The sequence below is a fragment of the Topomyia yanbarensis genome, chromosome 3 (genome assembly GCF_030247195.1).
Source record: "Topomyia yanbarensis strain Yona2022 chromosome 3, ASM3024719v1, whole genome shotgun sequence".
NCBI lineage: Eukaryota > Metazoa > Arthropoda > Insecta > Diptera > Culicidae > Topomyia > Topomyia yanbarensis.
This window is the reverse complement of record NC_080672.1, coordinates 31808549-31827114: the sequence shown is the minus strand read 5'-3', so window position 1 is coordinate 31827114 and position 18566 is coordinate 31808549. Positions and strand designations below refer to the sequence as shown.

Below are 18566 nucleotides of genomic sequence, written 5' to 3'. Positions count from 1 at the left end.
TTTCATCGGAGGCGCATTTACGGTGATTGGTTCTGGGTTCGATTTAGGGAATCGAGTTTATTTCAAATGTTTTGAAGTTGAAGATTAATTCTGAACGATTTGTGAATTTGGAGAGGTTATATCCACTCAATGCATTGAACCACTTCAAGTACGGCGGCAGAGCACCATCCACAACTATTATGTACATAAATAAGTAGGTTCTTCTCGGGGTAAAATCCCTACAGCTAAAGGCGGTGCATGCAGCCAAGAGTCCGGCGTGCAAGACATTGTTTGAAAAATAGATTGATTTTGTTGATCTCGGCCTCCTCCGAAGAGCACACGGGGATGTGAACGAGCAAGTGAAGAGGATTCGCCATTTCCGAGCAGGATGGTACCGCAGAAGACAGAATGGTAACACGGGTTTTAAAATGCAAAAACCTTGTTGGATGTACCAGAGCGAGTCCTTTTCATTTGAAATTCAATTTCCCTGTCAGAATCAACAGCAATGTTGTATATGAATGAGTAAGAACCCATACACAACTACACACTCGTAAACGCTGCAGAAATAAAACAAGCGCAAAATACATGCCGAAGGAACGATACTTCAACAAAATTTATTCGAAAATCGGTGACCAAACTCGTCGGGAATCGAATGGCCTCCAACCATCATTAAAGTCGTTTACCGGCCTGTCTCTCTGGGCTGGTGAAACGAAGGGTAAACATACTCGAGAGCGCTTTTATTTTCTTCCCACTCAGGAGTGCCAGTGTCATCTAGGACTAATGGTCTTCCTGGCAGGCACGTGGCGGGGATTAGCAGCGAGCTCATGCAGCAGTTTGGCAGAAGTTGGCCCCCTGATAATGAAGTGTTGATCAAACCACTCGAGCGCGTTTATTATTGTGACAGAATTTCGGCAGAATTGCAGCAAAGGTAGCGAGGGAAGATGTGTTCTCTAGACCCGGTAGTCTTTTCTGCGCTAATCAGTGAAGGGTGAATCAGCGAAGGAATTTTTTTTCGCGGTTCGTTTAAGCATGAAAAGAGTCCTATTTCCTAATAAGATGTGATTATTACTTTCTCACATATTCATAGACGACTGATAGTAAAAAAAGAAAATTGTTTCATCTATTTTTAAACAATCATCTTTATACCGAAATTTATGCAAAACGAAGAGGTGAGTTCCAAAATCATTTACTCAACCCCCAATTAACAATATTCAACGGGCAGTCAATCCAATACGATAGAATCCTGTTTTTTGACGTCGACGTTTCCGTTCGCTACCTGCACCGGTCAGCGCAGCTCCCAAACGAGAGTAAATCTGTGTCGGGGCAGGATTCTTCGACTCGTGGATTCGAAAACATTTCCACAAACCATATCTCAACTCGAGTGCATCGAAGAAAAGAATACTATCGTTCCAGGTGATGTGATGCTGTGCGTATTGGTAGATTTCCAGCAGAGGCGGATTGAGATGCGGTGCATGATCGAAACGGCGATTGAGGATCGTGTTGATGTAGGCCGTTAGCGATGGTCCCCGGTGGATCCAGTTTATCAACGTCATGATGCTTATGATGGTGGCATGGATGCAGTTGGTTTGCTGCTGGTCGTTAAATGTTTCCGGTGACTCGAGCAGCTTTCGTTGTACCTTCAACAGCAGACAAACAATGGCACATGAAGTGAGACCGCAGGGTATTTCCACCAGAACCATACACATCACGTTGTATAGAATGTCCAGGTTTATTCGTCGCTTGCTGTGTAATTCGAAGGCGGACACTATTGCAGCTTCAAATTCTACCCGGTAAATATCGAACATTTCACGGCGAGCTGAATTGTACTGGTTGATATCGATTTCGTAGAACGTGTTACCATGAAAAATTCGAGGGCTTCCGAACTGGAGAAAGTTGTTGCCACGATCCAACATTTTGGTGAATATTCGGCTGGCTAGGAGACTTTTCGAGGGTGATTCTGAACAGATGTGAATGAGAAGGTATTCCACTATATAGGGTTCTTCGGGGACCGTTGTTTCTGTCAGTACCAAGGTAGATGCAGCGTACTCTACAGTTTTGCCAAACTCTAGCATGGCTTCGTCCGGTAGATCTGTGTCGAATGTCAACGGAAGCATAGTTGTAATCAATTTTGTCAATTCCCCTCCGGTAAGAACTTTAATCAAGTTACGCAGACAGATTTCAAAACCTCGCCGCAACTCGTAAATTTGATTTTTTGACTCTCCGATTATTGCGCTGCTGTGGTAGAATCGTAGAAGCTTCGACATATTCCAGTACTCTACACTGCTCCAGTACTGTGGCTGTATAATGTTCTGAAGGACAACCACAGCGTGCCGAGCTTGCGATACGTCATTCTTTGTCAGTAAAGTTTCCACGTAATCGATCATCTTGCATAGCAGCAGTGCAGCCGGACTCTTGCATTCCAAAACCATCACCAGAATTTCCACGCAGATGAACTCAACCTTCCAGAGATTTTCGCGTTGTAGGAAGCTGAGAATCGTGTCGATTACTATGCCCTGCATCTCCGGAATCAACAGATGGATGAGGGCTTGGAAACACTTCTTTGCGTTGGCGTACGGTTGTCGTTTGAAGCGATCGAAGAAAGAGTGGCGCAGTTTTAGATGAGCGACGTACGTCTGTACGAGGATCAGGGAACATTCCAGGATGGAGCGCATCTCCGGAATGCATTGCAAAATTTCTCGGTCGGTACGGTTGACAATAACATCGAGGATCTGTGTTGAGAAAAGGGGTTATGTTTGTATGCTGTAGTTTTTTTTTGCTAAATGAAAATAACCTTTAAAGATTTTCTAGCTTGAATGTTGGTGGATCGAATGGTGGCATCCAGGAATATGGCCGTGCTCTGTTTTAGCTTCTTGGAATTGTGTCGCGCCCGGGCGATGGAATGAGTCCTCCTTGATTGCGACCATACCTGGATGAACGTTGACATGACAAATAACTTTAATGAAGAAATAGTAGAAGGAAATACAGAGCCTACTGTTTTTCTCTTTCTGATTCAGCCGACGCTAAATTTAAATTCTCTACCCGTTCTACTTCACACCATATCTAAAAACATGGATCTGAAAGAAGAAATCGAAAGTTAGATTTTCGCACCGCTAGATCCAAACGACTAAATGGAATTAGTGGAATAATGAATTAACAGTGATTTGTAAGTAAGACTCCTTCGAAGACGTGAGTCTATTATAAGATCTGTGCGTTGTAAAGTCGGGAGATTCATGCCACGGTGATCAGCAGTGAAGCCTCAACAGTTGCAACGGCATTTAAATAGCAAGGGACTGGAAGGTGTGAAGTATATTATTCAATATTAAGACCCATAGCATTCAGGGAAGAGCGAAGAGTTGAAGGAAGAAAGTTTAGAAAAGCGTGGAATGGGGTCATATGAGCAAGCTTTAAGTTTCCCGGCGACTTAACCCTTTGTCTTCTACCGCAGAAGCAAGCATATTTTGAAAATACAAATCACCTGAGTCAGCGGCATCTCCGGACGAGCATAAAGTGACTTACTACTGAATGGTGTCGGAACCGACGCTAAACGCTTTGCGTTGGCGTATGAGTAGTAGTCTTTTACCCTGTCCCATCATCATCGTGTTCTTTGAGCTCGTTCCACTCAGTAACTTCATAAACATTTTTTGGAGTTGCTGGTTGGAGAATCGGTATACTGCCTTACCAGAGCTGCGAAACCTAACCTCATGATTGGGTTGCCCTCTAGCATATAGCTGCCGAAGGACTTTATTTTCCCTTCCACCGCCCGTTCTTGGTCAGACACTGTTTTGAGTCGCTCCCAACATGGAGAACAGACGCTCTTTGGGTTTATTGCTGCCTATCCGCATACGACTAAAGATCCTATAAGGGTTCGTTACCGCATCTTCACTAAGGTTGCTCGTACCCCAGCTGGTACCGTAGCAAGCCAAAGGATAGGATTTCTGCATCAGCGGAGAATGGCTACATGGTACAGCATCGCCAAGCAGGGTGCCCAGGTAAGCCCGTTTTGTGCGGTTGGCTGGACTGGCTCCGTAAGTGAAGGTAAGTCAAAACCTAAATCTGGATAACTGTTTTTTGTCATACGATCACGCTACGGTTCCGTAAGTACCTTTCAGATTTATTCACAATAAATGGTGTTTCCTCAAATGTAAAGTAGATAACGAGAGTGTTTATATTGGCCGACCCGAAAAATTCAGTTGCATAGATTTCAAATTAATTGTTGAAAATCCGTTTTCTCAGTTTATAGAAACACAGATGGCCAGATATGTCACCCCCTTAAAGCTGTAGAAAGATCGTGGAACAAACTAGATTAATTATCATAGAGAAGACAACTCCATACCGTACAATGAGAAATGCAGCCTCATCGGTTCCGAGAGGCGTTGTGCAAGACCACAAAGTTTCCAGTGGTACGATTGCCATTCAAAATCGTCGCTCACTGGAGCAAGGTGTCCTAGAAATAGCCAACTCCGTGCTTCAACCACACTGATAACCACGCAGTCGATCTCAACTTAATGAGCGGGCATGCAGACACAGTAGTCTTCAATAAAAGACTTGTCGCCAGCAACGGTATTTGAATGTTTTAGATAAAGTGTGACAATGCTGAGCATTTCTGTGCAAACCGCATATATTGGTTATAATACTGTCTTGAATTGTTTACCATTTGATCGGTTAATCGTCATTCCAAGCAAGGAAGTATCACAACCAAAATCCTTGGCCACTACAGTCTCAATGTAAAAGTCATCATAACATGGGTTCTTGGATACAGACGTATCACTTGTTACGTATTATTTACGGACTAACACTTTCACTTCATTTAACGGTACATATGAATACTAGAGAATTTGAGTCGTTTTACCGCCTCCTGGAGAATTCCACTGGTTTAACTTTAAACCCTGAATACGGTTGTCTCTGGGCAAATTTACAAAAGAACGAATCTTACAAATCAAATCTAAACACAAAATAGCGGACTAATTTAACCTCAAGGACATCACATCATTATATCATAAACGCTAAAAATTTAAACTTGATTTCACTTTCTGGGTATCATTGCGGCCGGGACGAACGTTGTTCGACATACTACTTGAGGGGCTTCCGGGGACCATGACGACGATTAGGAACGGCAACTATAACGACGATCAGGAACAAAAATCACCCACAGACCGGGTACTTCCGTCCGGCCGCGGCCTTGTAACGGATGTTCTGCGTTTCCGAAACTGGTCCGAAAGTGGTACCGTGTACACGACTTGTGGTTCACGACTTCGCACTTCGAGTGGAATCTATGACTTTTTGTAGTTCAAAATTTAGGACGTCCTTAAGCCAATTTTATTAAAAATGGCGTCATTTAACCGAACGTCACCGTATGTTATTCCCAGGCTTTTGCCATCGGAACACTAGACTTCGACCCCACTCAATTGATCCGGCCAGGAATAAATGTCTGTATGGTGCTTCCGGCGGTACGTTCTTCGGTAGTATCATAGTACCGCACAATCCCAATTGGATGAAAGGATTTCGCTCCCAGCTGGACGCTACTGACTTTTTTACTAATTGATCTTGTTTTCGACACGGGAAGCCCTTTTTATCTTTCTACTTGCCCCGAAAACCATCTCCACTCGAAGACACATTGCAACATGTAGCTGCTCGACGAAAACGTTATTTACAAATATGTATGGGTTGGTGAACCGATAAAAAGTTTGCCTGTTTTTTAGATTGGATTGGTTGCATGTATAACCTTCACATTGCATAATTTTACTTTTCATCAAATAAACAAATGAACGAAAAAAAAAAATAAAAAAAAAAAACTATCTGACACATAATATAAACAATGGAGTAAATAAATACAAAAAAATTATGAACAAAATTAATAAATCAATACATAAATAAATAAATAAATAAATAAAATAATTAATTATTTAATTAATTAATTAATTAATTAATTAAATAATTGATTAATTAATTAATTAAATAATTAATTAATTAATTAATTGATTAATTAATTAATTAATCAATTAATTAATTAATTAATTAAATAATTAGTTAATGAATGAATGAATGAATTAATTAATTAATTAATTAATTAATAATTTAATAAAAACTGACAGGCACCAACCCACAGTGGTCGGAAACGCCAAAAACGTGAACTGAATCCACTAGAGGCCAAACCATCGAATATATTCACAGGGTGTCTTTGGACGAATTGTTCGTATGAATATTCCCCACAATCTGAAAATAATTGAAATTAGGCATGGCTTACTATGATCGAACTAAAAAAATTAACTTTTTATACTGACGGGGTAGAAAGTTGGTATCTTTGACAAAGTTTTAGGAAAGCTTATAGTGAAGAATTTTGTTGAAGAACTTGAGCTTGTAGGAGTAAAGGTTATCGATTTATAAGGCGTTTTCTATGACAAACTCCTTAATTCTAGTTTTCTTAATATAACTTTTTTCATTGTGACTTTTCGTGCAAACTATGTTCTAGACAAATATGTAGGTAACAAAACTACATAATATTGTCGAAGACTGTATGTAAAAATACTCATTTGATTCAAAGTTATTGAAGATTTTTACATTTTTTACACCAACTTCAATTACGTCTAAGAAAGAAAGGTGCAAACCAAAATGCACGAACAGGCACTTTTTTAACTCTCTAAACTATGCACAATAAAGCTAAGAATTTTTGGTGCGTGGCACTCTAGAACCCTATGAATAGGGTAAGCTTACTTTATCATGTTTTTTGACTTTTTCCATACAAAAATCAGCAAAAAAAATATTTTTCGATATTTTTCGTAAAATTTAATAAATAATGGTATGACATTCTTATGTAAGCATTAAATTCATTATGACATGTCTATTTGAGTATATATTAGTTTGGAATCTCCATTGATATTAAAAACTTTACATTTTTGCTCCCACGTTTATAAAATCTGAAATATTCAGGTATAAGTGAAAATAATACTTGTAATTGAACATTGAACCAAGAATTTCAAAAATTGGGGCAAAAAAACTTAATTTTTTTTTGCTGATTTTTGTATGGAAAAAGTCAAAAAACATGATAAAGTAAGATAAAGCTGTTCATAAGGTTCTAGAGTGCCACGCACCAAACCTTCTTAGCTTTATTGTGCATAGTTTAGAGAGTTAAAAAAGTTCCTGTTCGTGAATTTTGGTTTGCACCTTTCTTTCTTATACGTAATGGAAGTTGGTGTAAAAAAATGTAAAAATCTTCAATAACTTTGAAACAAATGAGTATTTTTACATACAGTCTTCGACAATATTATGTAGTTTTGTTGCCTACACATTTGTCTAGAACATAGTTTGCACGAAAAGTCACCATGAAAAAAGTTATGTTAAGAAAACTAGATTTAAGGGGGTTGTCATAGAAAACGCCTTATAAATCAATAACCTTTGCTCCTAAAAGCTTAAGTTCTTCAACAAAATTCTTCACTATAAGCATTCTTAAAACTTTGTCGAAGACACCAACTTTCTATCTCGTCAGTATAAAAAGTTTTTTTTTTAGTTCGATCATAGTAAGCCATGCCTAATTTCAAATGTTTTCAGGTTGTGGGGAATATTCATACGAACAATTCGTCCAAAGACACCCTGTGAATATATTCGATGGTTTGGCCTCTAGTGAATTAAGTTCACGTTTTTGGCGTTTCCGACCACTGTGCAACCGAAGATTACTAAACATGAAATAAACATCCTTCAAACTTGGAAACACGGAAGCTATGACATTTACTTTAGACGTTTACTGACAATATTTACAAATATAACAAAATTTCTAGAAGTCTATATTAAGCTGGCCCAGTGACCACGGATTTATTGTGACCAAAGAAACACAGGTTACATACCTAACCAGATAGTAGCATACATAAAACCCTAAAACAATGCTTCGTTAGCGCTAATGGTCATTTTAAATATATTCGATAGCACTACTGACACACGCACAAGTATGTGGGGAATAGACCACTAGTAAAAAATTGTTCCCAAGCCTGTTCGATCCTCTTTGCCTTTCGACTTTTTGTCAAGCATTGTGTAATCGCGAATGTATGACAAAAAGTCGAAAGACAAAATGTCGAACAGGCAAAAGGTTGAACGGACAAAAGGTCGAACGGAAAAAACTTCGAAGTAAATAAAGTCAACACACAAAAGGGTGAATCGATAAAAGGCTAAATAAATGAAAGGTCGAATCCAGAATTTTAATTTCTTTATACTTTTGAAAAACTGAACGAAATAGTAGTGCAAATATTATCATATAAAGAGCTGAAAGTTTTAGGTCAAATAGTTAATTTATAATCAAACAGATAATAGGACTTTAAAGAGGCGGTGGTCAGTTATTTCCGTCCGCGTCTGCTATCACCTATTTTTATAAAGTGATTCATCAACAGTGCTATTTTTGAAAATGAACCCCCTTGCAACTAATTGTTTCCGATTTCATTTTAATGCTAATAATTAAACAGTTTTCATTTTGTTGTATTCAAAATTGCATCTATTTGGTCGAATGCAAATTTAAAATGTTCTTTGATTTGTATCCGCTGGCTGGTGCCAATCGAGCTGACATTTCTTTGAACTAAGCAAACTAATTTCTTTCTTTGTTTAGTGTTCATTTCACCAACTAGGAATCTAATTCACTAGACATTAAATGCGTGTTGGAAATACGCATGGTCTTGTCTGAGTGAATGAGTGAATTTTGTATGAGGGTTGAGAATTGATAGTTTGCAAGAACAATCTAAAACCAGTTACCGATTTGCGGCAGTCATAGAGAAAAATATGTTATTATCATGTTCATTAGGGTACTTTTAAGCCATTAAATCATCAAAATAATTAGTTGTTCACCTGTCGTTTGATTAAATTAAATATAAGTAACACTCCCGACTGTCGGCTGTCCGTAGCTGAAATTACTTTATTTTTACAATCCGAGTACTTCAAAATTAGTTCAACAAACGATAAATCTAACATAAATTCTCGGCAGCCAGCTGCCCAGATCAATAAATACATAGTAACACTTCTGAGAGTCTCGTAGGTCGTATCACTTATCAAGGTGAATCCAGATTTGTGTAACTCTTTACGCCATCCTATCAACAAAAACTCCTTCCCGTGGCAAACGTGGAGATGCGGAAGTATACAAGGTCTCCATTGCAACGTTTATTACACTAACATTCCTTTCCTTTCCCGCTGACTGTAAGGACGTGGCCGACGCCCTTATTGGCATGTCAAAGTATAGAACTTTCGAAACGTATACATTGAGAATGGATAGCTACTCCCAGGCCCAATTCGTCGATTCTCTGTGCAGTTTCGCCTGTTCTGGTCAATCGCGGAGGAGCAACTACGAATTGTAGGGTCAACATGCTCTTGCTCATGCTCAAATTTAATTTGAATTTTTGAAAATATATTTGTAATCTAGAGAAAATTCATTGCAGTAGACGACCCATATATTAAAACATTGTGTTATACAAGTGTAAACTAGGCTGGTCACCGCTCGTGTATGGCAGATGCAGCAATTCAAGCAGGGTTGCTATGATTAATAATAAAATTCACTTGTTTTGAAGTAATGCTGCTTCTTTAGTTAATAACTTTTCTCAGGGAATTTTCAAAAACTTACAATGTTACACGAATGTGTTCAGTAGAAGAATACCTTTATAAATATAAAGTGTTCTCATGAAATGATTGATGAGGTGATTTTTTAAGAATTTATTTTCAATTTCAACCGATTTTCCATACTAATTTCTATATAAACTTTGAAATTTTTGGAGGGTGTGTAGACACATCGGATCGGTACCAAAATTTGCACAATTGCTAAGGGCCATAAAAGGAATCAGTAGAGCTTGGTGGAGCTAAAAGTCAAAAATTGAACCAGTCTAGTGTACACGTGGATTACTTCATATTACAAAGAATAAACTTTCCTAAATGGTAAGAAAATCGTTTTTGCACAAGTCGCCGCACTTTACCGCAAATCTAAAATCATTTTTGATAAAGGAATATAATTATCAGGTCAATCAGCAATTAAAGAATAGCTCATGCTGTAAAGAAGGAAAACGTTCAATTAAAATCAAAATATTGTTCTATGTTACGATTTTTGTAAACTATTATTTCTAATTTTAAATTTATCATTTTTCTTTTGCATTTGACTCATTAAATTTCTCTTGGATTGGATTTGGATTTCTCGTTTGCTTAATATTATCAAAAGAATCTGATGTAATGAGTAAAATTATTGGCTTTTTTATTCGCCTCACTGTTAGTATTGAACCTCTAGAATAGTCTCCCGCCATCACGATGCCCCCGCTGAACTTCTTTTGTTTTAAATAGCCATGCATATCTCACAAGTATTCGCTTTAACAAACGCAGATTTCAATCTATCGGCAATGTGCAAGTCGAAGCCTTTTAAATCGTACCGAATTTCCTGATTCAGACAATTTTAAAAAGAGTTATTATGTCCGCCTTGGCGTTCCTCGACGTGGAAATGGTTGGACGTCTACTCTTGGAACGCTCGTATTGTGGCTCTGCGTGAGTGAAAAATACATGTTTTTGTGCATAATGAATATAAAAATAAATCTTTTCACCACACAAGAGGTCCATTGTTTCAAAATCGTAAAACAAAATTACTTTCGGTTCGAGCATTTTAAACCAGACGCCCCCCTTAAAAGTTAAACTCTCGTATTTGCTTTTGTTTACTATTCTAATTTACTAAAACAGAAAAAAATATTCATATATGTGGGCCTTTGTTCAGAGCGAGTAAAGGCTCTATAACCTAGGCTCATTAGCCAGGACAGGGCTAAATTCTTCTGTTCCATCCCATCCCAGGAACCTAGGACCAAACGAGTGACATTAGCCCTCTTAGCCAAGTCACTCCCAACGATTTATCATATCCCTATCAAATTGAAATGGTCGGTACGGTTGTCCACGTTTCTTCCTTATTCAAGGTTTGAAATAGTTCGTTGATTAAATTCTTCATTAAATGACAAATTTGATTGCCGTATAACTTTGAATTAACTTCACTTTGTGCGCCGCACAGTTGTTCTGGCCGCTTTAATGATTGTTGTCACATATCATATGTACCACAAACATTAATATTGACAAGAAAAATTGTAGGAGACCGTCTGAATTTTTTCAGGATCCCTACATGTATTGGCTGTGCATGTGTAGACTAGACTGGACTAGATATGTGAATCTTTCCATTTTTTCTTTCGAGCATTTTTTGTGTTAATCTTTTTGTGCCATCGACCTTTTATATTTCAACCTTTTTTCCCTTTCGACCTTTTGTACCATTCGACCTCTAGTCTGTTCAACCTATTGTCTTTCGACCTTTTGTTAGAAAAGGTGAAGGTAGTGGAAAATAGGCGAATAGATTTTTTTAGGATATTGCTCGTAATGTTAAGTTTGTTAGTCTGTGATTTCACTGCCAATAACGTTCCGTTTCAATAAATTTTTTTGAAGATGATTTCATCTTCAAAAAAATTTAAAAATAACTGGTTGAACATTTTGTCATTTTGACTCATTGGCCTATAATTATTAATGAGTTCCGAAACTATCGATTTTAAACTGCCAGTAACATTCCCTTTGATAACAACTGATTGAATGCTCTGGCCGAGATAGGATGGACTCACTTTCTCCGCGCTTTTTCATAAGATTTTACGTTATTAATGCATGTCAATAATTTAGAAATTTTATAAAAAATTCCTAAACGTTTTTCCAATAAAGTAGTGAAGAAATATTTTCATTCCATCCAGTATATCAAAAAGTTTTTTTTCCGGAAAATTTTGTGGTGTATGACCCAAATTCGCATCAGCACGAAGAAGATTAGTTAATTTTGCGTGGGAAATATTGTTACTAGGATATATCGAGACGAGGGTATATGCAATGCTTTCAGCAGTTCAATCAGAAACTCCAACGAAAATGGAGGACCGAGCAGCATGTTAGCGGCACCAACCAGCAGGCTATGAACGAATAGTTTCAAGTCGGTTAAAAATTCTGTGAGGATGTCTGTGAAGGGATGCGGCATATCCAGATCAATTTTCATCTAGAAGCCTACACACCTAGAAAGAATAGTGTAAATTTACGTCTCCTGACCCTGACATATACGAGCATCAAAAATGACTTAGTTTTACGTTTGATTTTAATTTTACATGACGTTTAATTTCGCAAATCATGTAATTTTATTCCACATACAGCGTTTGTTCTGAATGGTAGGAAGTGTAATTTTATGTCATTGCGCGTGTAAAGCATATGTTTCATGTAAAATTAAACGGAACACGGTAATGTTCCGTCATTTCGTAAATTACGGTTTGTTGAATTGAGTCATGTTTGCAATTACGTCAACGATAAAATTCAGATTTTTTTGGTGTGTAGGAGATGTTATGAGAAAAGAAATGCAAGAGCGTACCCCTCTCGATGTAATAACTGACGGTGGTCCCCGGAGAGCGATGAGTAGGAGACACAAGCGGTTTAAGTAGATAAAAACAGACTATGAGGAAATTCCTTCACAAAATAGATCCGTTAATTCTGTAAGAACACATGTTCCTCTTCAAAAACACAGCTCAAGACACTTTTTGCTAGTGGGTTATCCCTCAGACACCGCAACAATTTTCACTAGTGGTCTATCTCCCGTATACTTGCGTTTATGTCAGAGACACCATTATCGGAAATGCGACCACAGTCCTAGCTGAATTATTTAAACTAAAATATTTTTAAAATCATCTTTAAAGCGGACAAAATGATCGTTTTTTCAATACACAATTTTTTGGTTTCGTTTGGGGTCCCAAATAACTGTGCAGAATTAAGGGTCGAATGGTTATGACCCGACGTAGCGCATCGCGTTTGAAATGCTAGAATATCTTCGAACAAATTTATAGCTACTTTAAGTTAAATGATTCAAATTGAATGGCAAAAATCGAAAAAGTTGGGTTTGAATGTTTCGTGTCAGTAACTGACACCAACTTGATGTCAGTTAGAATATATATCTAAACTAACACCAAAATTAGCGCCAGTTAAGCATTAAATCCAAACAGCTCACACAACATTTGTGAACGCCTAAAGCAACTGGCTGGTACCGAGCGATGTATCGGTTAGCCAAGCACAGAAGCTCTCGGTTACAGACGAGTATAGGGAAACGGGCTGTCTTTTGGCATGAGTGCCAAACGCCTGTGAGTACGAAATATTTTTTTTTCAAAAGAAAAAAAATGGATGAACCGATTTGGGCATGATGGCAATTAAGAAAAGTTGGATTCGAATGCTTCGCATTTCACTCGTCAGTAACTGATATCAACTTGCTACCAGTCAATCAGAATTAATTTCTGATCCAAATTATGCAAATTTTGGAACAAGCGAAAAACCGTATCAGAAAATTTAGATCTGAAACTGGTATAAACTATAATTTAGGTCTACGTGGTGGTATTGAGAAGATCTAGTTTTATTCCAAATATTTTTATTTGTACCAGATTAAGATTAGCATAGGAGGTGCCCTAAAGTATTACGAGAGCATTGAAACTTTTCAAATTTGATTTGACGCAGTCGCAGTAATGGAGCATTCTGATTGGACGATATAGTTTGTTAGACTACGAATAGCATCGTGAATCAAAATTCAATTATTATAAATAACTTTCATTATAAGAAGGAGGTTATATTTTTTAGTCAATTTCTATACTGATGAACTTTTTCATAATAAATCTGAAACTGAAAGTTAGTGCGTATACTTGTTGCCTGACTTGAAATAACTGCTTCTTTTTTTGAACTCAAGATCGCTAAGCTAAAGCAACGTCCAAAAATCATTTTAAATTGTCTCAATCACGATAAAAAACAGTATTTTCCTAAATCCTTCAATTTGCCTTATCTAAAGCAATCTCAAATAAGTTGTCTAAAGCAATCTCAAGTAAGTTGTTAGACACCTGTTAAAGTTTGCAGCTCACGACGGCAAAACGACATATAATCAAACCGACCGTCTCAAGAACCTGTCTAGACGCTAGAATCACGATAGTGGCTGCAACAAATTATCTACTAAATTATTCTCAAGCTCCGAGAGCCGTCGCATCAAATCTCAGCAAGCAAGAAACGAAATTCCCGAGATAACGTCTAAAATAAAGACGCACCACATCCATTCCCTCTTTTTCACCGGTAATCATTAATTTATATTAAAGCTCAACTCTCGGCGGAATAAAGCTTGCCGGAGTCCCTCCAACGTGTGGTGGTTTTCCGCTGAATGCGTGCCAACCGAACGTAGGAACGTCAGGTAAGCCACAGGTTGAAGCAAAACAGAATTAAAATATTTTTGGAGTTTCACCAGGAAAAAGCGAAACTGAACATTGCCACATCTTTCCACTGATGATGAAGAAATAAAATAGGATCTAAATTCTTCGCCTAACTTAACTTCGCACGACCATTTTAATGATTCATGTGAGGACTTTTTGCGCGCCGTTCGTGCGGTAAGCTTTGACTTAAATTGTACAAAGTTAAACAAAACCACCAAAGCTCAGATGAGTACATTGGAATTCGAAGTCGAAATAACGAAACAAACTTCAAACTCGTCGGCAACACTGCCTTCCCGGAATGGGCTCACCACGGAACTGAAGACGTTGATACGTTGATAAGAAGCTTTTCCATCGAGCCTTTTTGAGAGCCACAGAGCCACCTCCGTTCCGCCTCGAACTGTACCGATATTGATGATATTGATTGAAGAACATTTTTACGAGCACCTGTTCGTGATGAATAAGCCAGGAGGAACAAAAGTCAGTCTCGTAAAAAAAAGAGGTGAGTCGTAATTCCGTCGAACCAAGCGAGCGAATAGAATAGGTTACGAAATTGTTGATTCAGTTCCGAACAGAATCCCGGTGCATTATGATTTATGGTAATTGAGTACCTCTCACGTATGGCAATCATTGGGGTGGTAGGAGGTTGATAACATGATGATTCTCTGTGCAATTGAATACGTGTGTCATCTGAGTCTGGAAAGGAATACAGTTTACGGCTTGTTGTTAACTTTGACTGTGAATTTGCATACAAGAAGGGCTTGGGCCTTAAAGGAGACTTTTCGTATAGTGTAGTCAATGGTAACCATTATTTTGATGGAGTTCTTCAATTTCACTAGCGACATCATTTGAGCGTCATCTAGGGGAAGCTCACGGTTCTGGATTCATCGATACCTCGAAAATTCTGATTTTCGAAATTTATCATATGTTTTGAGTGAGAAAATGATTCTGCATCATTTTTATACGCCTAAAGTATACTACAGTTCATCGGCGGCAAAACATAGTTATGCTCTCTCACCGAGCATGCTGCTAGACTCGGGTGGAACACCGACTTCCTGCCAGCAGAAGGAAATTTTCATACCCGTATGAGCCTGCCTACCTCTAATTTTCTGCTTTAAGTTCATAACTTATTCGCTCTGGAATACCTATCCGTCTTTTAATTTTCATATTATTTATCTTAGTTTATCTTAGTCATCAAATTGTCGAAAATAGCTAACAAAATCGATACAGTGGAACTTTTCGGCAACTGAATCACCGTTTTAAAAGACTAAAACTAAAGAATCACCTGATGCACAAGCGGTATCATGATCCACTGGAAAACTCCATTGTCAATTCAAAAGTTGTTTTGAAACTTTTTTCACAGACGCATCATTTAATCCTTTCATGGCCAACTTTTTTTCTGGCGCATAAAGGGTTTCAAAACATTTTTCCCTTAAAATTGTTGGGACCAAAAATCACGGAAAATTTATTTTGATTAAGATAGGCGTTCATCTTGCAGTATCTGAAGCTGCTCAATTTTTGTCTTCCCGTCCTCTAAACAATTCTGGTAGAATTTTTACAATTGTACAATTACTTGGAACAGCTAGTCCAAAGCAGTCAAAATTAATAGGTTTGATCAGTTTTCAATAATATTTAAATATAATTAAGACATATAAAATTTTCACTTTCCACCGTTAACTTTAACTGTCCCTGGCAGCACTGCTCCATAGGGACCCAATCACACTAATTGCAATAAATTCATCTCTACGTATAATACTTACAACTGTACGAACTCAAATGAAAGGTGGTTGTCACAGTCTAACTTATTTCTGTGACAAAATAGTAGCTGAATCATAAGTTATAGATGTTTGAAAACTTAAACAACATGGACAGGAAGGAGTTAATAAAAGAAACCACATATTAGTGGAAAATGTTATTTTCGTATTTTTGGTTGTTAAATGTGGAATAACGAGTATACATCGATTAGGAATGTCACCAAAGATTCGATTGGTTCCTTTTATGTATGTTAGTTACGATCATGACCAAGAATTCGTTTCATATAACAGTGTTGCATTCTTTCAACCCTTTGCTTATGTCCAAATTGTGACTGATAGTGTAAGCAGCGTTTTATGTAAGCGCAAGGTTTGGTGGCTATTTAAGGGTAGAATGAGCCGTTTGTCCACCATAAAGCAGCGTTGATGCTACTTCAGATAAAGGGATCGCAAATGCATTTCAAATAAATTATTGTCGTTTCATTCGTGTGCTGAACCAACAAAGTTTTAGTTTTTTACACCAATTTAGATATTTAAATACTTACATAAAATATTACAATAAAGCGGGGTCAAGTAGGTCAGTATTTATGGGTGAGCTCGTGCTATGGCGATTTGCACTGATTTTGGCAATAATGATTTTATGCCTGGCTAAATATTTTTGACGCTAAATCCAATAAGGCAAAGGCATTTTTTTCGATGTTTTTATAAGCTGGTCGTACGATAAATCACTATATTCGAGGCTAAATAAAATAATGTACACTTCTAGATAATCAGTAGAAGTAGAAGAGTATCAGTATTAATACTAGATTATTTAAAAATTAATAACACAAATAATAAATGCAATCCGTTGACGTCATTCAGGTAAGAAAATAAGAAGGTGGTAAATGATGTGCAAAATCATTATACCGCGGAAGGAAAGGTTGAATAAACATGTTTTTTCAGTAGCTGCGTCTGACTTTGTGCTTGTGAATGATTTCTTCAGTGTCCACGTCGTCGCCAGAGTGTGGAATTGAAGTTGTATTTTCCAGCTCACACGGTTACTTAGCTGTGCGACGATCACGTTTGCGCTTCGGAGCATTTTTTGGATTCCTTCTCGTTCTCTTTTTCGATCATAGTTTTTCTCGATTATCTACTTCAACTACACCTTAAATAAATTAAGAGGCGAATGACCTTAAGGTTAAAACCTCTACAATCGAAACAAAAAAACACCTTAAATCATTATATTGTTTACTTACGCGAAATATCTGACGCGCTTTCATTGATGACGAGCACTTTCCTTTCACACGAGCACGTAATTTTTCGAACGGAACTTTGAATTGTTTAGAGGCTGATCGAATACTGGCGCCATCTTGATCAGATGCAATTGCGTTCTTGTTGTCTTGTTGTCTTATGTCGATTTTGGCCATAACGAAGCCTTTATATGAACGTTCTACCACTTCTTGAATGGAGACTCTTCCCATAACTTGTACATTGCTGAGCGCTGTCACAGGATTCAGATTTATTTGGATTATCTCCATTACCGTTTGATCTAGAATGGAAGTCTTGTAGGCCAGGGTATTTGTACCCACCCGTCTGATGGTTGTTTCCGTCTTCTGGAGTGCAAATCATGCCCTTCGGTCTCTGCGTGCAGTCTCTCACAAAATAACACGTCTCCCCTCATTTCCAGCAGATCCTGGATCCATTCGGCCCTTTTCAAGCCTCCGCGAAGTGTCCAAAGGCCAAAGCATTTCTTCGCTTGCTTATTCATTTGTGGGGCGGCTCTCAATGGGCATTTCAACCATCCAGCTATAGCTTTGTCTACCTCCAGCGCCTTGTCAGCATCGGTTACCGGTAGAATATCTGTGTTCCTCCGTAACGCTTCATTAACCGGATCGTCATGAGGGTCAGTGCCCAAGTTGCGCTGTGCCTTTAGTGCACCTCTCAGCTCGTCTACTGTCGTGATTTCGTCCAGGCACTTGCAGATAATCGCTTTCTCCGGTCTTAAAACTATTACTTCTGCCACTTCGCCCAGTGATTTGGTCATAATCATCGGCATAGTCTAGCTATTAATCGTTAGATCCTGCTTCAATTCGAAGAGCATTTTTGATTACGCCTGATTCTCACCACGTCTTTACTCAAATCCTTCAGCTCCGGATTCTCTCTGACATTCTTGAGGAGCACTGCATACGTCGTCGCGTCATTGGTTTTGACGCGGACGGCTTCTACTGCTGGCGCCTTCTGACGAGCCGGAGCTTCTTTTTGTTTTCCCCATGTTTCTCTCCTCGTTCCGTTTTTGCTGTTTCCTTCGTTTCTTCTCCTGACGTACAACGGTACTTCAGTTTTCTCCATGTTGAGTGGCGTCCTTCCCTTCGGCAATGAGGGAGTCCTCGCGCGTCTGTATCTTGAGCCCGGCTATGTAGCCTTCCGTCTTCTAGTGGAATTCTTGCCCTCTTTGGAGTCACGGATACTGGTACGTTTTCCACTAAAACAGGTTCTGCTTCTCGTGCTTGGAAAATTAAAGAGGTTAGACTCGTTTTCGGCTATCGTTGCATGGTTCATGTCTGTTGATACAAAATTATTCAAGATCATTAACAACGTGCTACATTTATATTTAAAATTGTCGATGAATTCC

General features: G+C 38.2%; 1 protein-coding gene across 1 annotated transcript; it reads right to left on the bottom strand.

The window, feature by feature from the left end:
- Positions 1-1130: 1130 nt before the first annotated feature.
- Positions 1131-17990, bottom strand: LOC131686867 (uncharacterized). The gene is made up of 3 exons (XM_058970861.1): positions 17524-17990; positions 2771-2984; positions 1131-2708 (listed from the first exon to the last, which is right to left on the bottom strand). The coding sequence occupies exons 1-3, from the start codon at positions 17988-17990 to the stop codon at positions 1191-1193; spliced, it is 2199 nt and encodes a 732-aa protein (XP_058826844.1). The 3' UTR covers positions 1131-1190.
- Between the last annotated feature and the right edge of the window lie 576 nt (positions 17991-18566).

What these genes read in the sequence shown, in the direction of transcription:
- LOC131686867 (XM_058970861.1), bottom strand. Translation starts at nt 17,990, where the DNA reads ATGCCGATGATTATGACCAAATCACTGGGCGAAGTGGCAGAAGTAATA. An exon ending in CGGAAACAACCATCAGACGG is followed by an intron (nt 2,985 to 17,523) that starts GTGGGTACAAAT and finishes CGGCTGAATCAG; the next exon opens with AAAGAGAAAAACAGTAGGCT. An exon ending in AAGCTAGAAAATCTTTAAAG is followed by an intron (nt 2,709 to 2,770) that starts GTTATTTTCATT and finishes TTCTCAACACAG; the next exon opens with ATCCTCGATGTTATTGTCAA.